Source organism: Drosophila kikkawai, chromosome 3L, assembly GCF_030179895.1.
Source record: "Drosophila kikkawai strain 14028-0561.14 chromosome 3L, DkikHiC1v2, whole genome shotgun sequence".
Lineage (NCBI taxonomy): Eukaryota > Metazoa > Arthropoda > Insecta > Diptera > Drosophilidae > Drosophila > Drosophila kikkawai.
In genome coordinates, this window is record NC_091730.1 from 25,284,084 (window position 1) to 25,300,544 (window position 16,461).

Below are 16,461 nucleotides of genomic sequence, written 5' to 3' on the forward strand. Positions count from 1 at the left end.
CGAGAAAAGCGTTATACATTCATACCTAGTTGATATAATATTGACATTTATGAGATTTGAGATTGTTATTTAGAGTTGTTGCATTGTGTAGCATTAAAAATATATAAAGAAAGTTTATTAGCTCACTTCCCACCCTTTCCTCCACGAACACGAACACTCCACAAAATTGGAATCTCTCACGACAAGCAATACAGATCGGACTTTTCTACATTAAATCGTAAACAAAATTGTAACCCAATTAACAAACCGCATTGAAGTGTGCTTTAAAGCTTGTGGCTTATCATAAAAAAGAAAAATAATTAAATTTGTTATCGAATAAGGGCATATAATTATTTACAACCATTCCTCGAATATCGAAAACAATCTTATGGACATTTTCGACATTTTGCAAGCTGGCTTTGACAAAAAGAATTGTTCGGAGATACAAAAGTGCGAATCAAATACTGTATTTATAATGCCTAGAGAAATGCACAAATCGGTTTTAGACTAAAGTTATATAAAGAAATCGTTAAGTTTGTCGAATGAACACAATTACTATACAATAATAAAGGCAACTGTCTCCAAGACACCACTAAAATAAAGTCGAATTGCATTAAATCAAGTGCATAATGCTCTTCAATATACAAACACTTGGCTTTTCTCATTTTCATCTTTATTGATGCCGTTGAGTGCTTAATCAGGCCCTTGACTAAGTGGATTGGCTTCAGGTTAGCACATGGATGTGTTTAAACAATGACTAGATTCATAATCACTTTCACAATATGCTGATGTCGCTAGTTGCTGATACTACAGACCACACTAAAAGCGTTGCAAATACTTGGCGAGATATACTGAACACAAATATTTCTAGATCCCTGTATATGGGTTAAGTACTGACTCTCGCATTACACCTCTACGTGGTTCATCAAGAGCGGCGTGTTGGCAGTGGGATACGAGGAGGGGCGTCGTTTGCTCAGCTGGACGCCCAGCACCTCGATACTTTGGCATGACAGGGTTAGCGAGAGCGTCGTCTCTTCGTAGCGCGATTGTGTGGATCCCCCGGAAGAGCGTCGAAGGCCAGTGTAGGAATCAACCTCCAGCAGAGCTTCGTCACTAAAACAGTTTTGGCAATTTGAAGTTAATTTTAAATCTGAAAATAGTGTTGTTTGCTAACCTGTGATAGCGATGGTGCTCCAGGAGACTGCCAGCGGCGAAGCGCAGCTTCTTGGGAGACTCCAGGCTGGAGGAGCGGGCTAGGGAGTTGCGCAGGAGATTCTTCTGCTTGAGCGAGGAGCGTATACCGTAGTCGTTGCCCTTTTCCTGGGCCTGCTTAATAGTGCCCTGGATGAACTTGTTCAGGGCTCTCGAGCCTCGTCGTTGGGACCGCTCGTAGGTGCGCCGGTCGCGCGCCTCCTCATCCTCGCCCAGCAGCCAGTAGGTGCGCTGCTCACCCTTGCCCTTCATGGAGATTACGCCACGCTCCTGAAAGTGGTAGCCGCCCAGACGCTCCAGTAGTTGCCTGCATTGCCAACTACAGTGTATCTTCAGCGGTACGCCGCTTGACTCCATGCGCGAAGCTGTGTTCACAGTGTCCCCAAAGAGGCAGTAGCGGGGCATTTTCAGGCCGACAACTCCAGCGCAGACGGGACCCGAGTGTATGCCAATGCGCAGGAGCAAGCGGTTAGTTGGCCGGTGGCGGATTTTAAACTCGGAGACGGCGCTTAGTAGGTGCAGCGACATGGTGGCAATCTCGGCGGCGTGCAGGTCACCGTTGCGCAGGGGCAGACCGGAAACAACCATGTAGGCATCGCCGATGGTCTCCACCTTGTAAACGTCGAAGTGCCCGATTATGGAGTCGAAGCAGGTGTAGAGGTCGTTCAGGAAGTCCACCACCTGCAGCGGCGTGCACTCGGCGGACATGGCCGTGAATCCTACAATGTCGCTGAAGTAGATGCTGACTTGCTCGTAGTGCTCGGGGTCCACCTTGTGGCCCTTTTTGAGCTGGTCGGCCACACAGCGCGGCAGCATCTCGTGGAGCAGGGCATCGGTCTTCTTCTTCTCCTCCTGCAACTGGTCCGTGCGGTCGTCGACCAGGGCCTCCAGGTTGTTGGCGTACTTCTCCATCATGGCCATCATGTTGTCGAAAATGTTTGGCCGCATCCCCTTGCGCAGAGGACGCAGCTTGGCCCGTATGGTCTTGAAGTCTGGTCGATCCTCGGGTCGCTCTGCCCAGCACTCGCGCAGGCACTCGCTAACGCAGTCGAAGGCCGTCTCCAGGGGCTGCAAGGAGGGCCTATACGGATGCAGCTGGTCCTGCGGCTGCAGCACCTTCTGCAAGCATTGCATGGGAGTTAGGCCCGTTTCTCCGAAGGGACCGCGACGCACATGCATCTCGTACAGCAGGATGCCAAAGGAGTAGGCGTCCCCGCGCTGGGTGCCCGTGACAAGCGAGGATGGACCTTGTCGGAGAAGCTCTGGGGCGCGGTACAGCAGCTCTGAAACCGAGTGATTACGTTCAGGGAGGATACATAAAGGGGGTGTAAGAGGCACTCACTCAGGCACTTGGCCGACATGTGTTGCATATCGGTGAAACTGTCCTCGATGCCCTGCTTGAAGGCGAACAGGCCAAAGTCCGTCAACTTGACCACCCATCGCGAGTCCACCAGACAATTGGAAGTGCACAAAGCGCCGTGGAAGCGAATGGGAGACTCGTGTAAATAGATGACGCCCTGCCCGAAGGACGAAGGAGGTCAGTAGTCGGCTCGCCATTAGTATAATGTTACAGCACTCACGCGTATAATGTCTGCCACCATGGAGGCAATGAACATGTTGTCCAGCTTGACGTCCTCGTTTTCCAGAATATCCTGCAAGAGAAAGGATGGGTGAGGGAAGGGAGTGAAGGGGAAGGGTCTTCGCTTTGGGTCTTGGTCACAACTGACCTTAAGGCTACCCCGGGTGCAGTACTCGCTAATGATGCAAATGTTGGGTGGGTCCGTGCAGGCGCCAATAAACGCGCATATGTTGTCGTGGCGGGCGTCGCGCAACTGTGAAAAGGACTCGCAGGTTAAGAGACTTCCGGCTGCCATCAGAGCCCACCAACTCACCAGCTTCAACTCCTTCTTCATCTCGCGAGTGATGTCGACGCTCTTTTTACGGACCTTCTTAATGGCGTACAGCTGTCCCTTGTACAGGCCGATGGGCGTGAAGATGGTCGTGTAGCGGAAGTCGGCGTCTGGATTGGAGCTCAGGCTCACCTGGCTGGTCCGGATTAGGGGGTGGGTAGACTGCGAAGGAAGACGACGCGGCATACAATGGCCAGAGAAACGGTTCAGATGGAATAGGGAAAGCGACTACCTTGGTTGCCGACAGATTGGCAAGAAAATAAATTCTTGCAGCAAAAGCACATGAACTTACAACCTCGAACAACCGCATGAAGTTATGCATCTTATTAATTTATATCGTCCTTTGCCCAAACGAGTATACCAAGCACCTAGCTGCAGGATCATTGGGATATAATATGTCAAGGAAGCGAGACTTACGCGCGTTTGCTTCTGAGCCTGCTGTTCCCGCTCGTTCTCGTGCATTTGCACCTCGCGGAAGTCTATCTTCCAGAGCAAGCTGTCTAGTTCCTGCTCATAACGCCAGTTGCGGTAAAGAACCAGTAGAACCAAGCCCAGCAGCAATAGAGCGCCTCCGGCAATGGCCGCCGAAATCTCGCCAGTGTAGTCTGTAGTTCAGATTAGGAAAGTCGGTCAAGGTGCGACTTGGACACCAAACTCTCTACTCACTGACGCACTTCTCGCCGCCAAAGCCACAACTAGGGGCAGCTGCTGGGCGCGAACCACCCACCCAGTCAATAGGCCTGAACAGATTGAGATCCTGCGGAAGGAGGAACCGGATTACGACCAAAGGCAGAGGAAAAGACGTGTTCGATTAGTGGAACCAGGCAGAAGCGCTTACCTGTGGCTGCGCGGTTGCGAGTGGGGAGTAGCAGATGGCAAGTTACAAAGGAAACATACATACCTACAAAAAAGTGTTTTACTTACTGGCAAGGCCTCGGTGCTGCTGCTGAGGCTGCTGTTTCTGTGGCTGAAGGTGCCTACGGGGCGCAGTCCTAGCACCGTCTGGTTGCGTCCGTTTCGGACCTTCCCCCTAGCTAATACTGTGTAATTGCCGGCCGCATCGCCATTCTCGTCGATGTAGACGTGATAGCTGAGACGGACTCGATTTAGAGTGATAGCCGGATTAGATGGCCACGACGAACACTCACCCCATTGCGCTGCGATAGCGCGAGCCCTTGATGGCCGCCACAATGGCGCTGCCGTTTCTCGGCCTGCCGCCCGAATCAAGGACTTCTAGCAGCGCCTTGGCATACAGATGCACGGCATCGTAGAGATAGGCGGCCTCGGCGCTTATCTGGGGAAGACAAGAAATGGAGCCCAGTGAATGGTTTCAGTTTCATGCCATTGGGTGGTCGAACCTGCTTAACGCCACCGAACAGATTCAGTGGATTGGGGAAATTAAATGGCGGTCGCTCCATATATTTGTTAACCTGAAAGCGAACAGCAATGAAATGGGTCAGATACTGTGGTCAATGTAGTGAAAGATCCCAAGCTTTTAAGCAGGGATGATGGCGGATGCAACGCATCAATCACCACCCTGTCAGGCGTGTCAGCTGTTTACCTCGTTGGCGAACGTGGCGAAGGAGACGGACGCCGTGGGAACAATTCCCAGATAGGACTGGAAGGCCTGCACGGCCAGGGGCTCCACATCCTCAAGCAGCAGTCCGCGCAAATACTTCTCAGGCTTAGCCGGCTCATACTGTTCGATGTCGATGCCCACCACAAAGTAGTCGCCTTCCGACAGAAGTCCCCGCCTTTGGAGACTTACCATGAGGCCGACGTGCTCATAGTAGTGTCCTAAGATCAGATAGACTAGTCGGAAAATAAAAAGTGTTAGCTTTTGTCTTTCCTTAAGGAAATGACTAAAATGCAGCACACTCCCAGAGTAACTCCACCTATGTTAAAGTCACTTTTTAAATCGTTTTAAATAAATGTAAATATGTATTACAAATGTCATAAAATATCTATATATCGATACTGTAATGATATTTGATGAGGAATTTCAAATATAATTCGATATTTTAACGTTACAATGTGTGCGTTAAGGCGTTATTTTCGATAATATCGATATTTTGACGTTAAATTCGATATTTTTCCTTTTTAAAATATTGATATAACCAATGTGACATTGTGGGTAATACTTATAATTTTAAAAAGATACGATCCAATTAAGGCAGGATAGGTTTTATTCCTTACTTTTTCTTAAGTGTTATTCTTTTTTGTTTAAGAAAATTATGAAAGGTTAGACAACTGATGTCATCATGATACAATCATATATATCATGATTGTATCATGGATGTCATCAAACATATTTTTTTGCGATCTAATTGCTATAAGGAACTTTCAAAGCGAAAAGTTAAATTTTTTTCAATATAGACTTGTGGTGAAAATGAAAGTACTTAAATGTATTTAAACTGTCATTGCAAGGATAAATTAAAGTTAAATTAAAGTTAAACTTGCCAAAATACACTTCCACAGGGAAGTTTGTCCGATATGTCTGTCTCTTTAGTTAATTTACTTGCGAATTTTAAATTTGTTTATTTGTTTATAAATCCATTTCTGTATGCAGATCAATTGCTACTATAACGTCGACGTGTATTCAAAAACTACACTTTCACTATTCTATAAATAACTTATTCACTAAGAAAACAAGGTAGACAAATGTGGTGGATCGTCTTAACACTAAAGCCATTTCACTAAACGATCCGCCAGATCATAAAAAAACACTTTAATTTGATGCCCGACTTACTCCTTGTGTTGACATAGGTCTGTTCCACCAGAGCATCAAAGGGATTCGCCATAAATCCATGGTGGTAAATGGTGTTCCAGGTGCGAACGTCCCTTACGCTTACTCCAGCCACAGTTATTGTGCTCAGAATCGTCTCAGCCACCGGTTGATACTGACCACTCGAGTCGTCCAAGTACAAAAAGCTTACTTGGGTCCAGTTAAAGGCCAACAAAAGGGCAACCACCGACTTTGAGATTTGCGTGTCCGGCGGTCGGGTCCTTGCAAATGTGGGAAAATCTGCCTTGTTTGAGGGATCCCGGTGGGTGCAGTACTGCAGATGGGATTATCAATAATTGTGCCGTATTGCTGCAAGAATCAGCTACTTACATAGGATATCATAGGGAGGTTGAAGGCGGCCGCCATGCGACCCTCATGTACGCACGTCTCCTGTGGGCCAATGTAGGCGGCCACCTGCTGGGTCCACAGCGCCGCCGTCTGCCGGATGCTGGCCACTTCCTCGCCAAATGTTTCGGCTACAACGAATTGCAGCGAGTGACCTCGGTCACGGAGTGGGCCGGCGTTCACTTGCTCCACCGCTAATGAGATGGCTCCGGAAATAGTGATACCAGGGCGTTGGTAGTCCAGGTTTCCCGGGCGTCTTTGCGAGCCAGTGAGGTAGCCGAGAGTGAAGACCTCTCCATGAACCTGCCCACACTGAGTGATGGCAAGCAGGAGGAGCAGAAGTAGGCGAGGCAGGAGGTACAAAAGTCCTGAGAGGTCGATTCCAGCTGGAGCCCGACAGGGGTGCGCAAACATTACGCGAAGGAGGAGATTGAAGGGTGGCTGGCTGCTCCTTTGGCGGCGCTTAATTTAAACGGACCCGCGACGAATATCGGGTTTGCTCCGCGTTGCAGTATCCTTGGAAACAGACGTTGATCCTTTAACGCGATGCAACATTTTTGTTGATTTTGCATTTATTCCTCCTCGTCTTCCTTTCTCTGTTGTACACGTGCCCTCTCGTTCTTGGTTAATTACGTTCTCGTCGTGGCCAGCTCTGGACCGTCTCTGCCATCATCCGCTTCCTGTTTCCGACTGGATCCTTTAAGTAAGAGGACTTTAATCACGAAGTCGTTTGGCACGAGTCTGTAACAGGAGAGGAACAAGGACTCGGTCATGAAGGACTGCCTCTCACTCCCCCATGTGTACTTTTATATATCCGCCCACTCCGAAAGCTAACACATAAATTAATGCACGCTACTTTGGAGGAGGCTTTCTCAAATAAGTCTGCAGTAATGACGTAACAGATTACTTTAACAATCACGCGTATATTTTACGCACTTATATGTACATTAACTTTAATGCTGCTAAGCCAGACCACCAGAACTCTTTCAGAAATAAGTATGAAAAAATTACTTATATTATTAAATTTTAATTTAAACTAAAAATAATTTAAGGAATTTAGAAATTAAACCCTAGAATAAGAGGCATCCTGGTAGCTTAGCTCCATACAAAAAATAAGGAAATACTAACAATAAAGAAATTAACTTTTCGGAAGAAGCGAATCCTAAGTTTGAAGTTGTTTATCATTGTTTCTAGGGCCTGACTAGTGCTTGATACAACGTGTGTATAAAGTTATTTTATTGTTTCGCAAAGGTCTCCGTGTATATGTTTCAAACCTAAACAATGTACTAAAATGGTCCGGTATTAAACTTCACAGACAATACGGCCAGCGTAATGAAATTTTTATGAGAAATGGGGACGCATTATGTGTGATTTTGCCAGGACGCTGCATGGGAAGTTGCTGATAGAGACGCCACCCGATATCTCACCCCCCCGGCTCCTTTCGGAAGCCTTTGTTTGCCCTTTGTCTAGCCCTCATCTCGCACTCCAGCCACATCCAACACTGTTCTGCTGATTGCTTCTTTCACACGTCCTTCGGATGGTTCGCCCCCTCGAGCCGCTGTCTCCAAGTGAGTACCATTGAAGCAGGGAGCTGGAGCAGGGCGGCTGCTGCAGTCGATACGAGACTCGTATTGAGAGTATTGGCAGAAACTTCTTGCAGCTATCCGAGTAATTTATTATATTGACTTAGTAAGGGCCTCATCTCTTCTCTCTAAAAGTACTTGGAACTTAGGCTGGCATGTTGACTTTCCCTTTGACCCCAAGACGGAACTCGCTGCAGCTGCCGCTGTTGCTACTGCTGGAAGGGATGTTTGTTGGTCGTACTTGGAGACCCCTATTTGGCTTACAAAGCGCTGCGTGCTGACATGCTGTTCTATTTATGCATATACGAGCGACTAGCCCCGCTTTCACCCTCTTCGCCAATTGCCCTCTTAACAACAACTTTATAAATTGCTGCCATCAGCGTTGCCATCGTTTAATAACGCTTCTTTGGTCATAAATCTAGCGTAACCCCGTGACGTGCTCATTGAGCCGGCAAGGAGAGTTTTCGGATCTACGGTTAATTGTTGTACTCCTTGGAACCGAACTCCAAGGGATGGGTGGGAACACGGACTGCACTTGACACAACATTTCGCTTTCAATTTATACGCACTCCGCAGGGCCCCCGCTAGGTTCGAGTTTCCGCTCCAGTTTTCCCGAATACGAGGGACAAACGTGGCCAAGGATACTGTGTCAGATTGTCAAGCGCCTTAAACAGCAGCCACAGGTTCATTCACATATTTTTTTGGATTATAAACTTTACTTCCTTGCTTTTGTTCATCTAAGGTTTGATTGTGCAACAAAAACCCCCATTGCCTGGGAAACTTATTAATCTGTTTATTATTAAAATGTCACATGCAATATAACTTAAAGAATTTGTGCATTTTATAATATAATTTTATTCAACATTTTGCAACGCAGTCAGAGAGTCATTTCCGACCCTATAAAGTATATATACATACCATATATATATTCTTTAAAATATGCATACGTAATAGTGAAATTATTCAGAAGTCTACTAATTTCACTATGACATATGGGCATCGCCAAATGGTAAACCAGGGCCAAAAAATATGTTCGCAATCATGTTTTTTTTTTTGAATGCATCCATATCATATCTCTGTTGGTTTATAGAAGAAATTAGCCTAAAAAAAAGTAGGTAAAAGTGAAAAAAATAAATTTTTTCAAAAAGATCAATTTTTCACTTTTAACTACTTTTAAAGGCGTTTTTTATTTATTACGCTAAAAAAACATATGGTAGTAATAAGAAAAGAAAAATTAAAAAAACAGCGAAATATTATTCAAATAACTGTTAATTTGAATTTTGCAGGTGGATGAAACCTCTTGTATTGTCATTTTAGTAGTTCTATTTGAAATATACAAAAACTTTTAAATTACTTCTACTAAATTACCGAGAGTATATGGTACATTTATTTTTTATTGTTAATGTTTTTTAAATTTTATTAAAACCAAATAATTAAATTCTATGTATAAACATAATTTTAAATGATCCATTTACAAATTGCACGGTATACAAACTTCGGCGAATTTGGAGCAATGGAGCATGCCAGTCTTCAATCACTATGCACGAATTGTGATCTATGAACTCCAGTTTGGGATCTACGCCAACACATAATATAAAGGAGTATCAGGTCACAGGCATTTAAATTGTTTAAGAGTGGAAATTCCTGCACATTAAAAGAGGGAAGGCTAAACCCCAACCAAAATAAAAATGACTTGATTTGCTTAGCAATTTGCAAAAAAAAGCAATATTTTTTAGGAATAAATGTGGGAAAGATATCAATCTTTCTATTGTTGCACTTGTATTATTTTCCAATTTTCAAAATTGATTAAACCCACATAAGATTTATTTAAATGAGGAAGTAAGAAAATTCCTGATTACTTCTTCAGAAATTTACGTTTACTTTTATTATTTTCACTCAGACGCACTATTTTAGCTCGAACTTGGTTAGGCAACGTTATTGTTCTGCCTCATGACATTGACGGAGGCGTGAAGGCTGCAGGCGGATTGGGGAGTGCTAAAAATTTTGCAAACTGCAATCCACTCCGCGTGCCAGCAGCACTCGACTCTTGAGGCTGTCAGGCAATTAAATGCAATTTGTCTGTCATGCAAATACGGCTGCACTCGAGCAGAGACCAACGGGGCGAGGCTGTGGAAAAGGTGGGAGTGGTGATGTTGACTCTGGCTGCGTTTGGCCGTGCTGCCGCTGAATAATTCGACAGTCTATTAGAACCATAAAAACGACTAAGGCGTGAGGGGAAATACGAACGGAATCCGAGCGTGTGAAAATCAGTGGCAAAGTGGATTGAGTGAATTGCCGTCTGTCGATCCAACAGCGATCGTGAGTGACCATCGATAAGTAATCCCTTATCGTCCAGCAATCGCAATCTTATCGAGCTTTTGAGGAATGTCCGAGGCAAAGGGTTGCTCACCCAGCTCAGTTTTATTTGAAATGCAGACAGGAGAACTTCTTGCTTTTTTGTTGACGCTGGCCGTCGCCACGGGTGAGTGATCTCTGCTTCCAGAAACGCAGTTAAAATGGACAATTAACGTGATTCCAGTCCACGCCGAGACCGGGTTCTTGCTACATACGCAGCGCATCAGGGACAGTCCGCAATGGGTGGAGCCGGAGGTGGAGGCGCTGGTGCGCAGCTCATTCTACGCCGCGGATCCCATTGTGTGAGTCACTGGTTAGATTGTGTGTTAACCTTTCTAGTAATGGATTCGCTCCTGCTCCTGCAGCATCTCCATTCCCCGCTGGCAGGGAAACAGCTCCTCGCCCGAGCTATCTGCTGTGGTGTCTGCCAGGCTGGATCAGCAGGCCAGCAATGTGATCAGCGTGGATCTGGAGAACGCCACGAATGAGGCCGAAATCGTGGAGAACGTGGCCAGCTTTGTGTCGATCTTGACCAAAAACTTCGACGTACCCCTGGAGCGTATCCTGCTGGTGGGCTTCGCTGAGGGCGCTCATCTGGCGGGTGAAGTGGCTGCCCAGTTGCACCAGGATCTGGGTCGCCAAGTGCCGCACATCACTGCCCTTGATCCACCCGCAGGAGATTTACTGGAGCACCAGCTCTCTGCATCTGACGCCGAGTTCGTTGAGGTCGTGCACACAAATGCGGGAAAAATGGGCACCTGGGAGCGACTGGGGCACGTAGACTACTTCCCTAATGGAGGCGAGACGCAACCTGGTTGTTCCGGCGACTCCTGTTCGCACGAGCGCGCATTCGAGCTGCTCGCCGAGATGTGGTCCTCTGATAACGACTTCGTCAGCGCACTCTGCGGCTCTGTCGAAACGATGAGTGCCGAGAGCTGCCGCTGGTCCACCCTCAAGATGGGACAAAAGGCACAGGGACAGCCCTCCGGCATCTATTTCCTGGAGACACATCAGTCAGCCCCGTATGCCAGGGGAGCCTACTACATCAGCTTTTTGTGAGGAGCGAAGCCAATAAAGAACCAATCGAAGAATGGTAACAAAGGAGCAACTTTGTCATTAGTCACTGTACTGTTGGGTGCAAATGGGGACAAGGGGCGATGAGCTACTTCCAAAATTTATGAGCGTCAGGCGTTTGGCTCATTCATTATTTTAAAATCAATTTAAAGGGTCTCTTCGCCCAAAAGTTTGACGCATGAAGCTGCCATGACTGAGAGCTGTCCTCGTCTGCGTCGTTATCTCGTTTCTCATGCAAAATGGGAAAGCGGAGATAGAAGAGGCTCCCAAGTTTTTCATCTGCCAGATGCTGTCCAAACCAAGCAGCACTGCCAACGGATGATAAAAGAAAAGTTCATCGGGAATCGGGTTCCTTGGCTTGCCCAGATGGATGGGTGCCATCTTGCATGTACATGTACATTGTAAGGAAATACATATATAGAAATTGTTATTAAAAGATAAAAGTAACAAATGCGTACTAATTAGACCAATAAATATGAACTAGGGGCTTTATTATTTAGCAACCTTTGATCATTTTGTGTCTCGTGGTGTTTAACCATTCCTCCTAAAGGATTTTGTTGTGCCACATATTTCCATTGGACTTATGGAAAATTTCCTTTGTGCTCAACATGCCTTGACTTTTCCCCAAGCGGATAGCTTCGCGTTTAAAACCCTCAACCCACCCACCGCCTTTGGAGCTCTTGCTGTGTGCGTGTCACTTGAAAGTCGCGGGAAAGGCAAACTGTCACAAATTGCATTTAAATGCGCTGTACTTAAGTTTATCTTTCGGGAAAGTGTAAGCGGATGTCTGAAACTACCTTTGACCCTCCTGTTTTCCTGACCCGAAAGCAGACTTTACGGCGAAACCAATTTGCTGCGTGCCCAATAGAAGTTACTGGGCCAATCCTCTCAAGCAATTTGCTCACGTACGGATTTTGTTTTCCCCAAGCTGAGGGACAGATCCATTTCATTGCGAAACCAACGACCAAAACGCCGCCTTTATGACCCTTTGCTCGCGGATATCAGACAATCATCCAATTACGCTTGATGATGATCAACCGTTGACTGATAAGGAGTCACAGTTTCGCGATAGCTACCGCCCAAAAGCATGCCACTAAGTGAGCACTAGCTAAGTTTTTCTCGCGATAATTAGGGCCCAATTAGCGGCAGGATAAGCTTTCCGCATCATGACATGTTTTTTCCCCTGTGATTTATGTTCAACATTCTGTAGAGAGAACTTAAAGTTGCACATTTTTCGCAGAAGCCAAAGTGGGCTAAGCGTGCATTTAGCCCAAAACGTTGACTCATCTGGCCCTCTTCGGGTAGCCTCAATCTCAGTTTCGGGTTTGGATTTGCGCTCTTGGCATTAAATATCAGGCCATAAAGTAGAAGCACCCACCCAACACCAAGAGAACTCCATGTAGCCAATAATGGCTCTGGAGGTGGGCCATTAGGTCGCAAGTCCTGCTATGCGTTCATTGCTTCTGCACTCCGTACTCACAGGGAGTAAGGGTATATGGTATTTGCGAAATCTGAGGAGAGGGAAAATTGTAATTCTTGTGAACAAAATATTTATGGCAGTGTCGCTGATACTACGTTAATACAATTTTTTGCGCTACGCATCTTATGCTTTAAATTGTTTTTAACAAGCACTAAGGTTTCATCAATACTGACAGCGGCATCTTTATAAGGGCTTGGGAATTTGTACATACACAATATTTCAAGATAGGTAAAAGTAGAAAAGCATGTAGTAAAATAAATAAAAAAAAAAATGTATACGCAAAATAGGTTTTGAACTTTTTTGTCTGTCAAAATATTAAACTAAAGAGCCATTCCCGTGCTTTATCAGGTATCTAACCGTCGACCACTCGACACTGATTTTTCCTCTTGTGTTTTTGTGGTTTCCTACGACTCCAAGAGAACTTTGCAAGCAAAATATAGAGCCATTACGGAATGTATAACAGAAATTAAGTCGCAACAATTTCATTTTCATTTCACTTTGTTTCGCTTTGAGCGCTCCTTCGCATTTCAGCTCCCCCCTATTGGCCTGCCTTTCTAACGTTGATGTTAATGAGCACAGAAATGCGTTTGCATTTGGGAAGTTGGAATTGATAAGGAATCTCGCGTCCCAGCTGCCCTCTCTTCATCAATTAAAGTTCCTTTGAGATCCGCACGCACGTTGCCAAGGTGCCTTCCCACTTCCACGCTCTCTCCCCCCTGCCGGTGAGCTTGCGTTTATTGCTATGTTAATTTTTGTACAACAATTTTATGGGATGCCGTTGGAACGGCTCACCAAGCAGGGCCCGCTGCCGCCCCTTGCACGACCACTCTTCCTGTACGAGCCCCATGCCCCATGCCCATAACTGTGCCAACTGTGGGTGCGGCTTTTTGTCGCCAGCTCAACCTGGTGGCTCATTGTTGGGCTGCTTGTGCTGTTTGTGGCTGTGAGCCCTGATAAGCGACAAGCAGAGTGTAACATATGTCGAGCGCCCACCCGCTGCCCCAGAGAGGTGCTTTACATTCGGAGCTGAGTCAAGTGATACGCAGGCGTTTCAACACCAGCGCCAACGCCCACCGGGTGAAGTTAGGGAAACCGATTGAAAAGCCATCTGCATACAGGTTAATTAAATTTACATGACCCACCGCCAGCTCCGCCGCAGGTGGGAATAGCATGCAAGTGCGGACCGAGATGGAAAGACAATTTTGCGGGTAATTTGCGTTTCGCTGAGGGACATCCTCTGCGCGAGGCATAATCTCTCGACCCCGTTTCGCGGCTAATCAGCATTATTAGTTTTATATATTGTGGGTACTTAGCTTTTTAAAATAAAGTGCGAAAGCGGTGACGTGACTGATAGCGCTCTGCTCGGAGCTGGCCAAAAATTTCCAACGCCACAAAGTTCGGGCGCCACCTTAAGGCCGGCTAATGCCCGACTAATGCGAATGCTGGCCAAGAGCATTAATCATTAATCATTTCTGCGTTTGCCGAATGCAATTGCAAAAAGTCACATGCAGTGCGTTCAATGTGAAGCAGATATGCAAATATACGTGTGTATCTATATGCATTGAAATTTAAATTTGGATATATAATCCAACAGTGGGCATTATAATAGTACAAATACATCATTATTCATTATTCAATTTTCATTATTATCATTTTTATACTTACAATTCCCTGAATATTTTATAGTAATAATAATAATACCATACCCATTTCTGTGATAATTTTTTTAAAGCAGTGGTGCCCAAAGTCCTTACTCGCGAGTCGCAGTTAGGTACTTTTAAATTTAAGAAACTATTAGCATAATTTTTTATGTTGCAATATTAAGGAAAATAGTTGCTACACATTGTGTTTCTAATTTCTAGCCACTTTTTTCTATTACTTACAACAATGCCAATGTGCAATCCACTGCACTATGGGGTTTTGACCACATTTGTGGCATTTAGTCATTTTTTAAAATTGTATTAATTGTTTAAATTGTACGTCTTTATACTAACATTTTGTCATTTCATAAATGCACCTTAAGCTGAATTTTGAGAAACAAATTTTAACTTTGGGAAGAGTTTTGAAATAGAAGTTTTACCAAAGCCTAAAAGTAATGACGATAAGCAAAGTTTCATGACAATATCTCCAAAACTGACCGAGTTATTAAATAATGCCACAAAAACAGGTCAAAAACCCCATAGTGCACTGGCTCAAAGTATTTGCAAATCTTAAAATAGAGAAAATCTAATATTCGGTTATTAAGCGGCGCTGTTCCGTTGACCTCAGCTGTGCGGCTGTCGATTCGCCGTTGAGTGTGGTCAGTGACAGAGGAAGGGGCAGCGCAGCCAAATGCAGAGGCCAGGCCAGGCAAGAAAAACTGCACGCCACCGAGGCAGTGGGCCAATGACAGGCCCCCGCTCGCTCTGCACCCCCCTCCCAGCCCCCTCACATTCACACGCACACCAGGCGATCCGCAATTTGACAGCGGCGTGCTTATGACAGCAGCGCAGCCTCTGCTGTACGCGATGGCATGCTGCTGCACCGGCCGCGGCTGCAGCGACGACGCCACGCGACTGAGTCATTCTGCAGCAGCAACGGCCGCTGCCAGCAGATGAAATTTAAATAAATTGTGGAAAAATGACAGTGCTCTGTGAGCCTCTCATTGTTTGCGCTGGCTTTGACTGGGCCACTGTTGCTGCTTTTTATTGCGCTTATCAATTATTTTCCCATTGCATGGGAATTGTATGCAGATCTGGCGGCGGCGGCGGGGTGTGATGCTTTTGTAATTGCGTAAGAACTGTCATACGCACTGTGTGCGCTCTGTTGAGCTCCTAACGGGATTCGGACTCACCTCCCTCGCTCGGCGCTTCGCTGGAGCTCCGCAGCTAATTGAACTGCAATTGGATTTTCTAATTTGGAGGACCGGTATTTACGAGCCACGGAGTTGGCGCTCTGCTGTGGACAGAGCGTGGTTCTTGTTGTTCCACGCGGAACCAGCACTAGTGCTCAGGGAATTTGGTCACGTCCAAGGCGAAGTAAAACAAACGCAGCCGGTGCAAAACTAGATATTTTGCTTCAGTGGCGAGTTCTGCATTAATGAAGCACTCTCGAGTGCGCCCGCGAATGTGCGATAATTTATTAGTGCCACATTTGCGACACAGATTTCGATTTCGGACTCGGACCGCCACGGCGGGGCGGGGGCCAAGTCAATTCAATTTCCCCACGCGCACACTGGCTGACCCCTTTCGGCCGTCTGCAAACACTAATAACGGGCCTATGCCAGTCTATAAACACAATTTCGCCAAATTCTGCCCATCAACACGATCCATTTGTCGAGCCGTCAACGCACTTGCCTCCGCTCGACACCTGTTGCTGAAAACGCGCCAATATTGGATATTCGCGGGCAGCGCGGCATCCGTGATGCAGATGGATGTCAGCTCTGGCATGCAAAAGAGTTCACCGCGCTCCTCCTTTCTCGTTTACGAAACCAATTGTGTTGTAAACAGTCAGCACGCGCCGCTTTATTTGCTTTTCAGTTCGCCTCAGTTCCGACAGTCTGCAAACTCCGCGCACGTCTTGCGTCTCGAAACTCCCGCACTCGATTTCACACTCGCGTCGCCTGAACAGTCAACCGCCAAAGTGCGACCATGCTCAATCAAAAGAAATTGCCCTCAAAAATGTGCTGCCAATAGGGTTGTCGAACATTTAAAAAAATATCGTATCGATGATATATTTTTATCGAAAAATATGATGATA

General features: G+C 46.1%; 2 protein-coding genes across 4 annotated transcripts; one reads left to right on the forward strand and one right to left on the reverse strand.

Annotated features, from left to right (window-relative positions):
• Positions 1-325: 325 nt before the first annotated feature.
• Positions 326-16,323, reverse strand: LOC108084784 (speract receptor). Of its 3 annotated transcripts, none has more exons than XM_070285133.1 (15): positions 15,557-16,323; positions 6,217-6,928; positions 5,851-6,160; positions 4,663-4,913; positions 4,460-4,531; positions 4,250-4,395; positions 4,026-4,191; positions 3,768-3,858; positions 3,519-3,706; positions 3,084-3,263; positions 2,919-3,023; positions 2,772-2,843; positions 2,534-2,708; positions 1,154-2,474; positions 326-1,092 (listed from the first exon to the last, which is right to left on the reverse strand). In XM_070285133.1, exons 2-15 carry the CDS (start codon positions 6,643-6,645, stop codon positions 885-887), a joined length of 3,714 nt encoding a protein of 1,237 aa, XP_070141234.1. In that variant the 5' UTR covers positions 6,646-6,928; positions 15,557-16,323; the 3' UTR covers positions 326-884. The 3 variants fall into 3 exon arrangements, with proteins under 3 accessions (XP_070141234.1, XP_017036604.1, XP_070141235.1); XM_017181115.2 differs by having other exon boundaries at positions 6,217-6,972; XM_070285134.1 differs by lacking the exons at positions 5,851-6,160; positions 6,217-6,928; positions 15,557-16,323 and adding an exon at positions 4,980-5,033.
• Positions 10,186-11,273, forward strand: LOC108084786 (pancreatic lipase-related protein 3). Its single transcript, XM_017181122.2, has 3 exons — positions 10,186-10,296; positions 10,354-10,471; positions 10,535-11,273. Exons 1-3 carry the CDS (start codon positions 10,200-10,202, stop codon positions 11,226-11,228), a joined length of 909 nt encoding a protein of 302 aa, XP_017036611.1. The 5' UTR covers positions 10,186-10,199; the 3' UTR covers positions 11,229-11,273.
• Positions 16,324-16,461: the final 138 nt, after the last annotated feature.

Coding starts and splice junctions, on each gene's coding strand:
- LOC108084786 (XM_017181122.2), top strand. CDS start 10,200: ATGTCCGAGGCAAAGGGTTGCTCACCCAGCTCAGTTTTATTTGAAATG. Junction 10,297..10,353: donor GACGCTGGCCGTCGCCACGG/GTGAGTGATCTC, acceptor ACGTGATTCCAG/TCCACGCCGAGACCGGGTTC. Junction 10,472..10,534: donor TACGCCGCGGATCCCATTGT/GTGAGTCACTGG, acceptor CTGCTCCTGCAG/CATCTCCATTCCCCGCTGGC.
- LOC108084784 (XM_070285133.1), bottom strand. CDS start 6,645: ATGTTTGCGCACCCCTGTCGGGCTCCAGCTGGAATCGACCTCTCAGGA. Junction 4,192..4,249: donor CGCTATCGCAGCGCAATGGG/GTGAGTGTTCGT, acceptor AGTCCGTCTCAG/CTATCACGTCTACATCGACG. Junction 1,093..1,153: donor GAGCACCATCGCTATCACAG/GTTAGCAAACAA, acceptor AAACTGTTTTAG/TGACGAAGCTCTGCTGGAGG.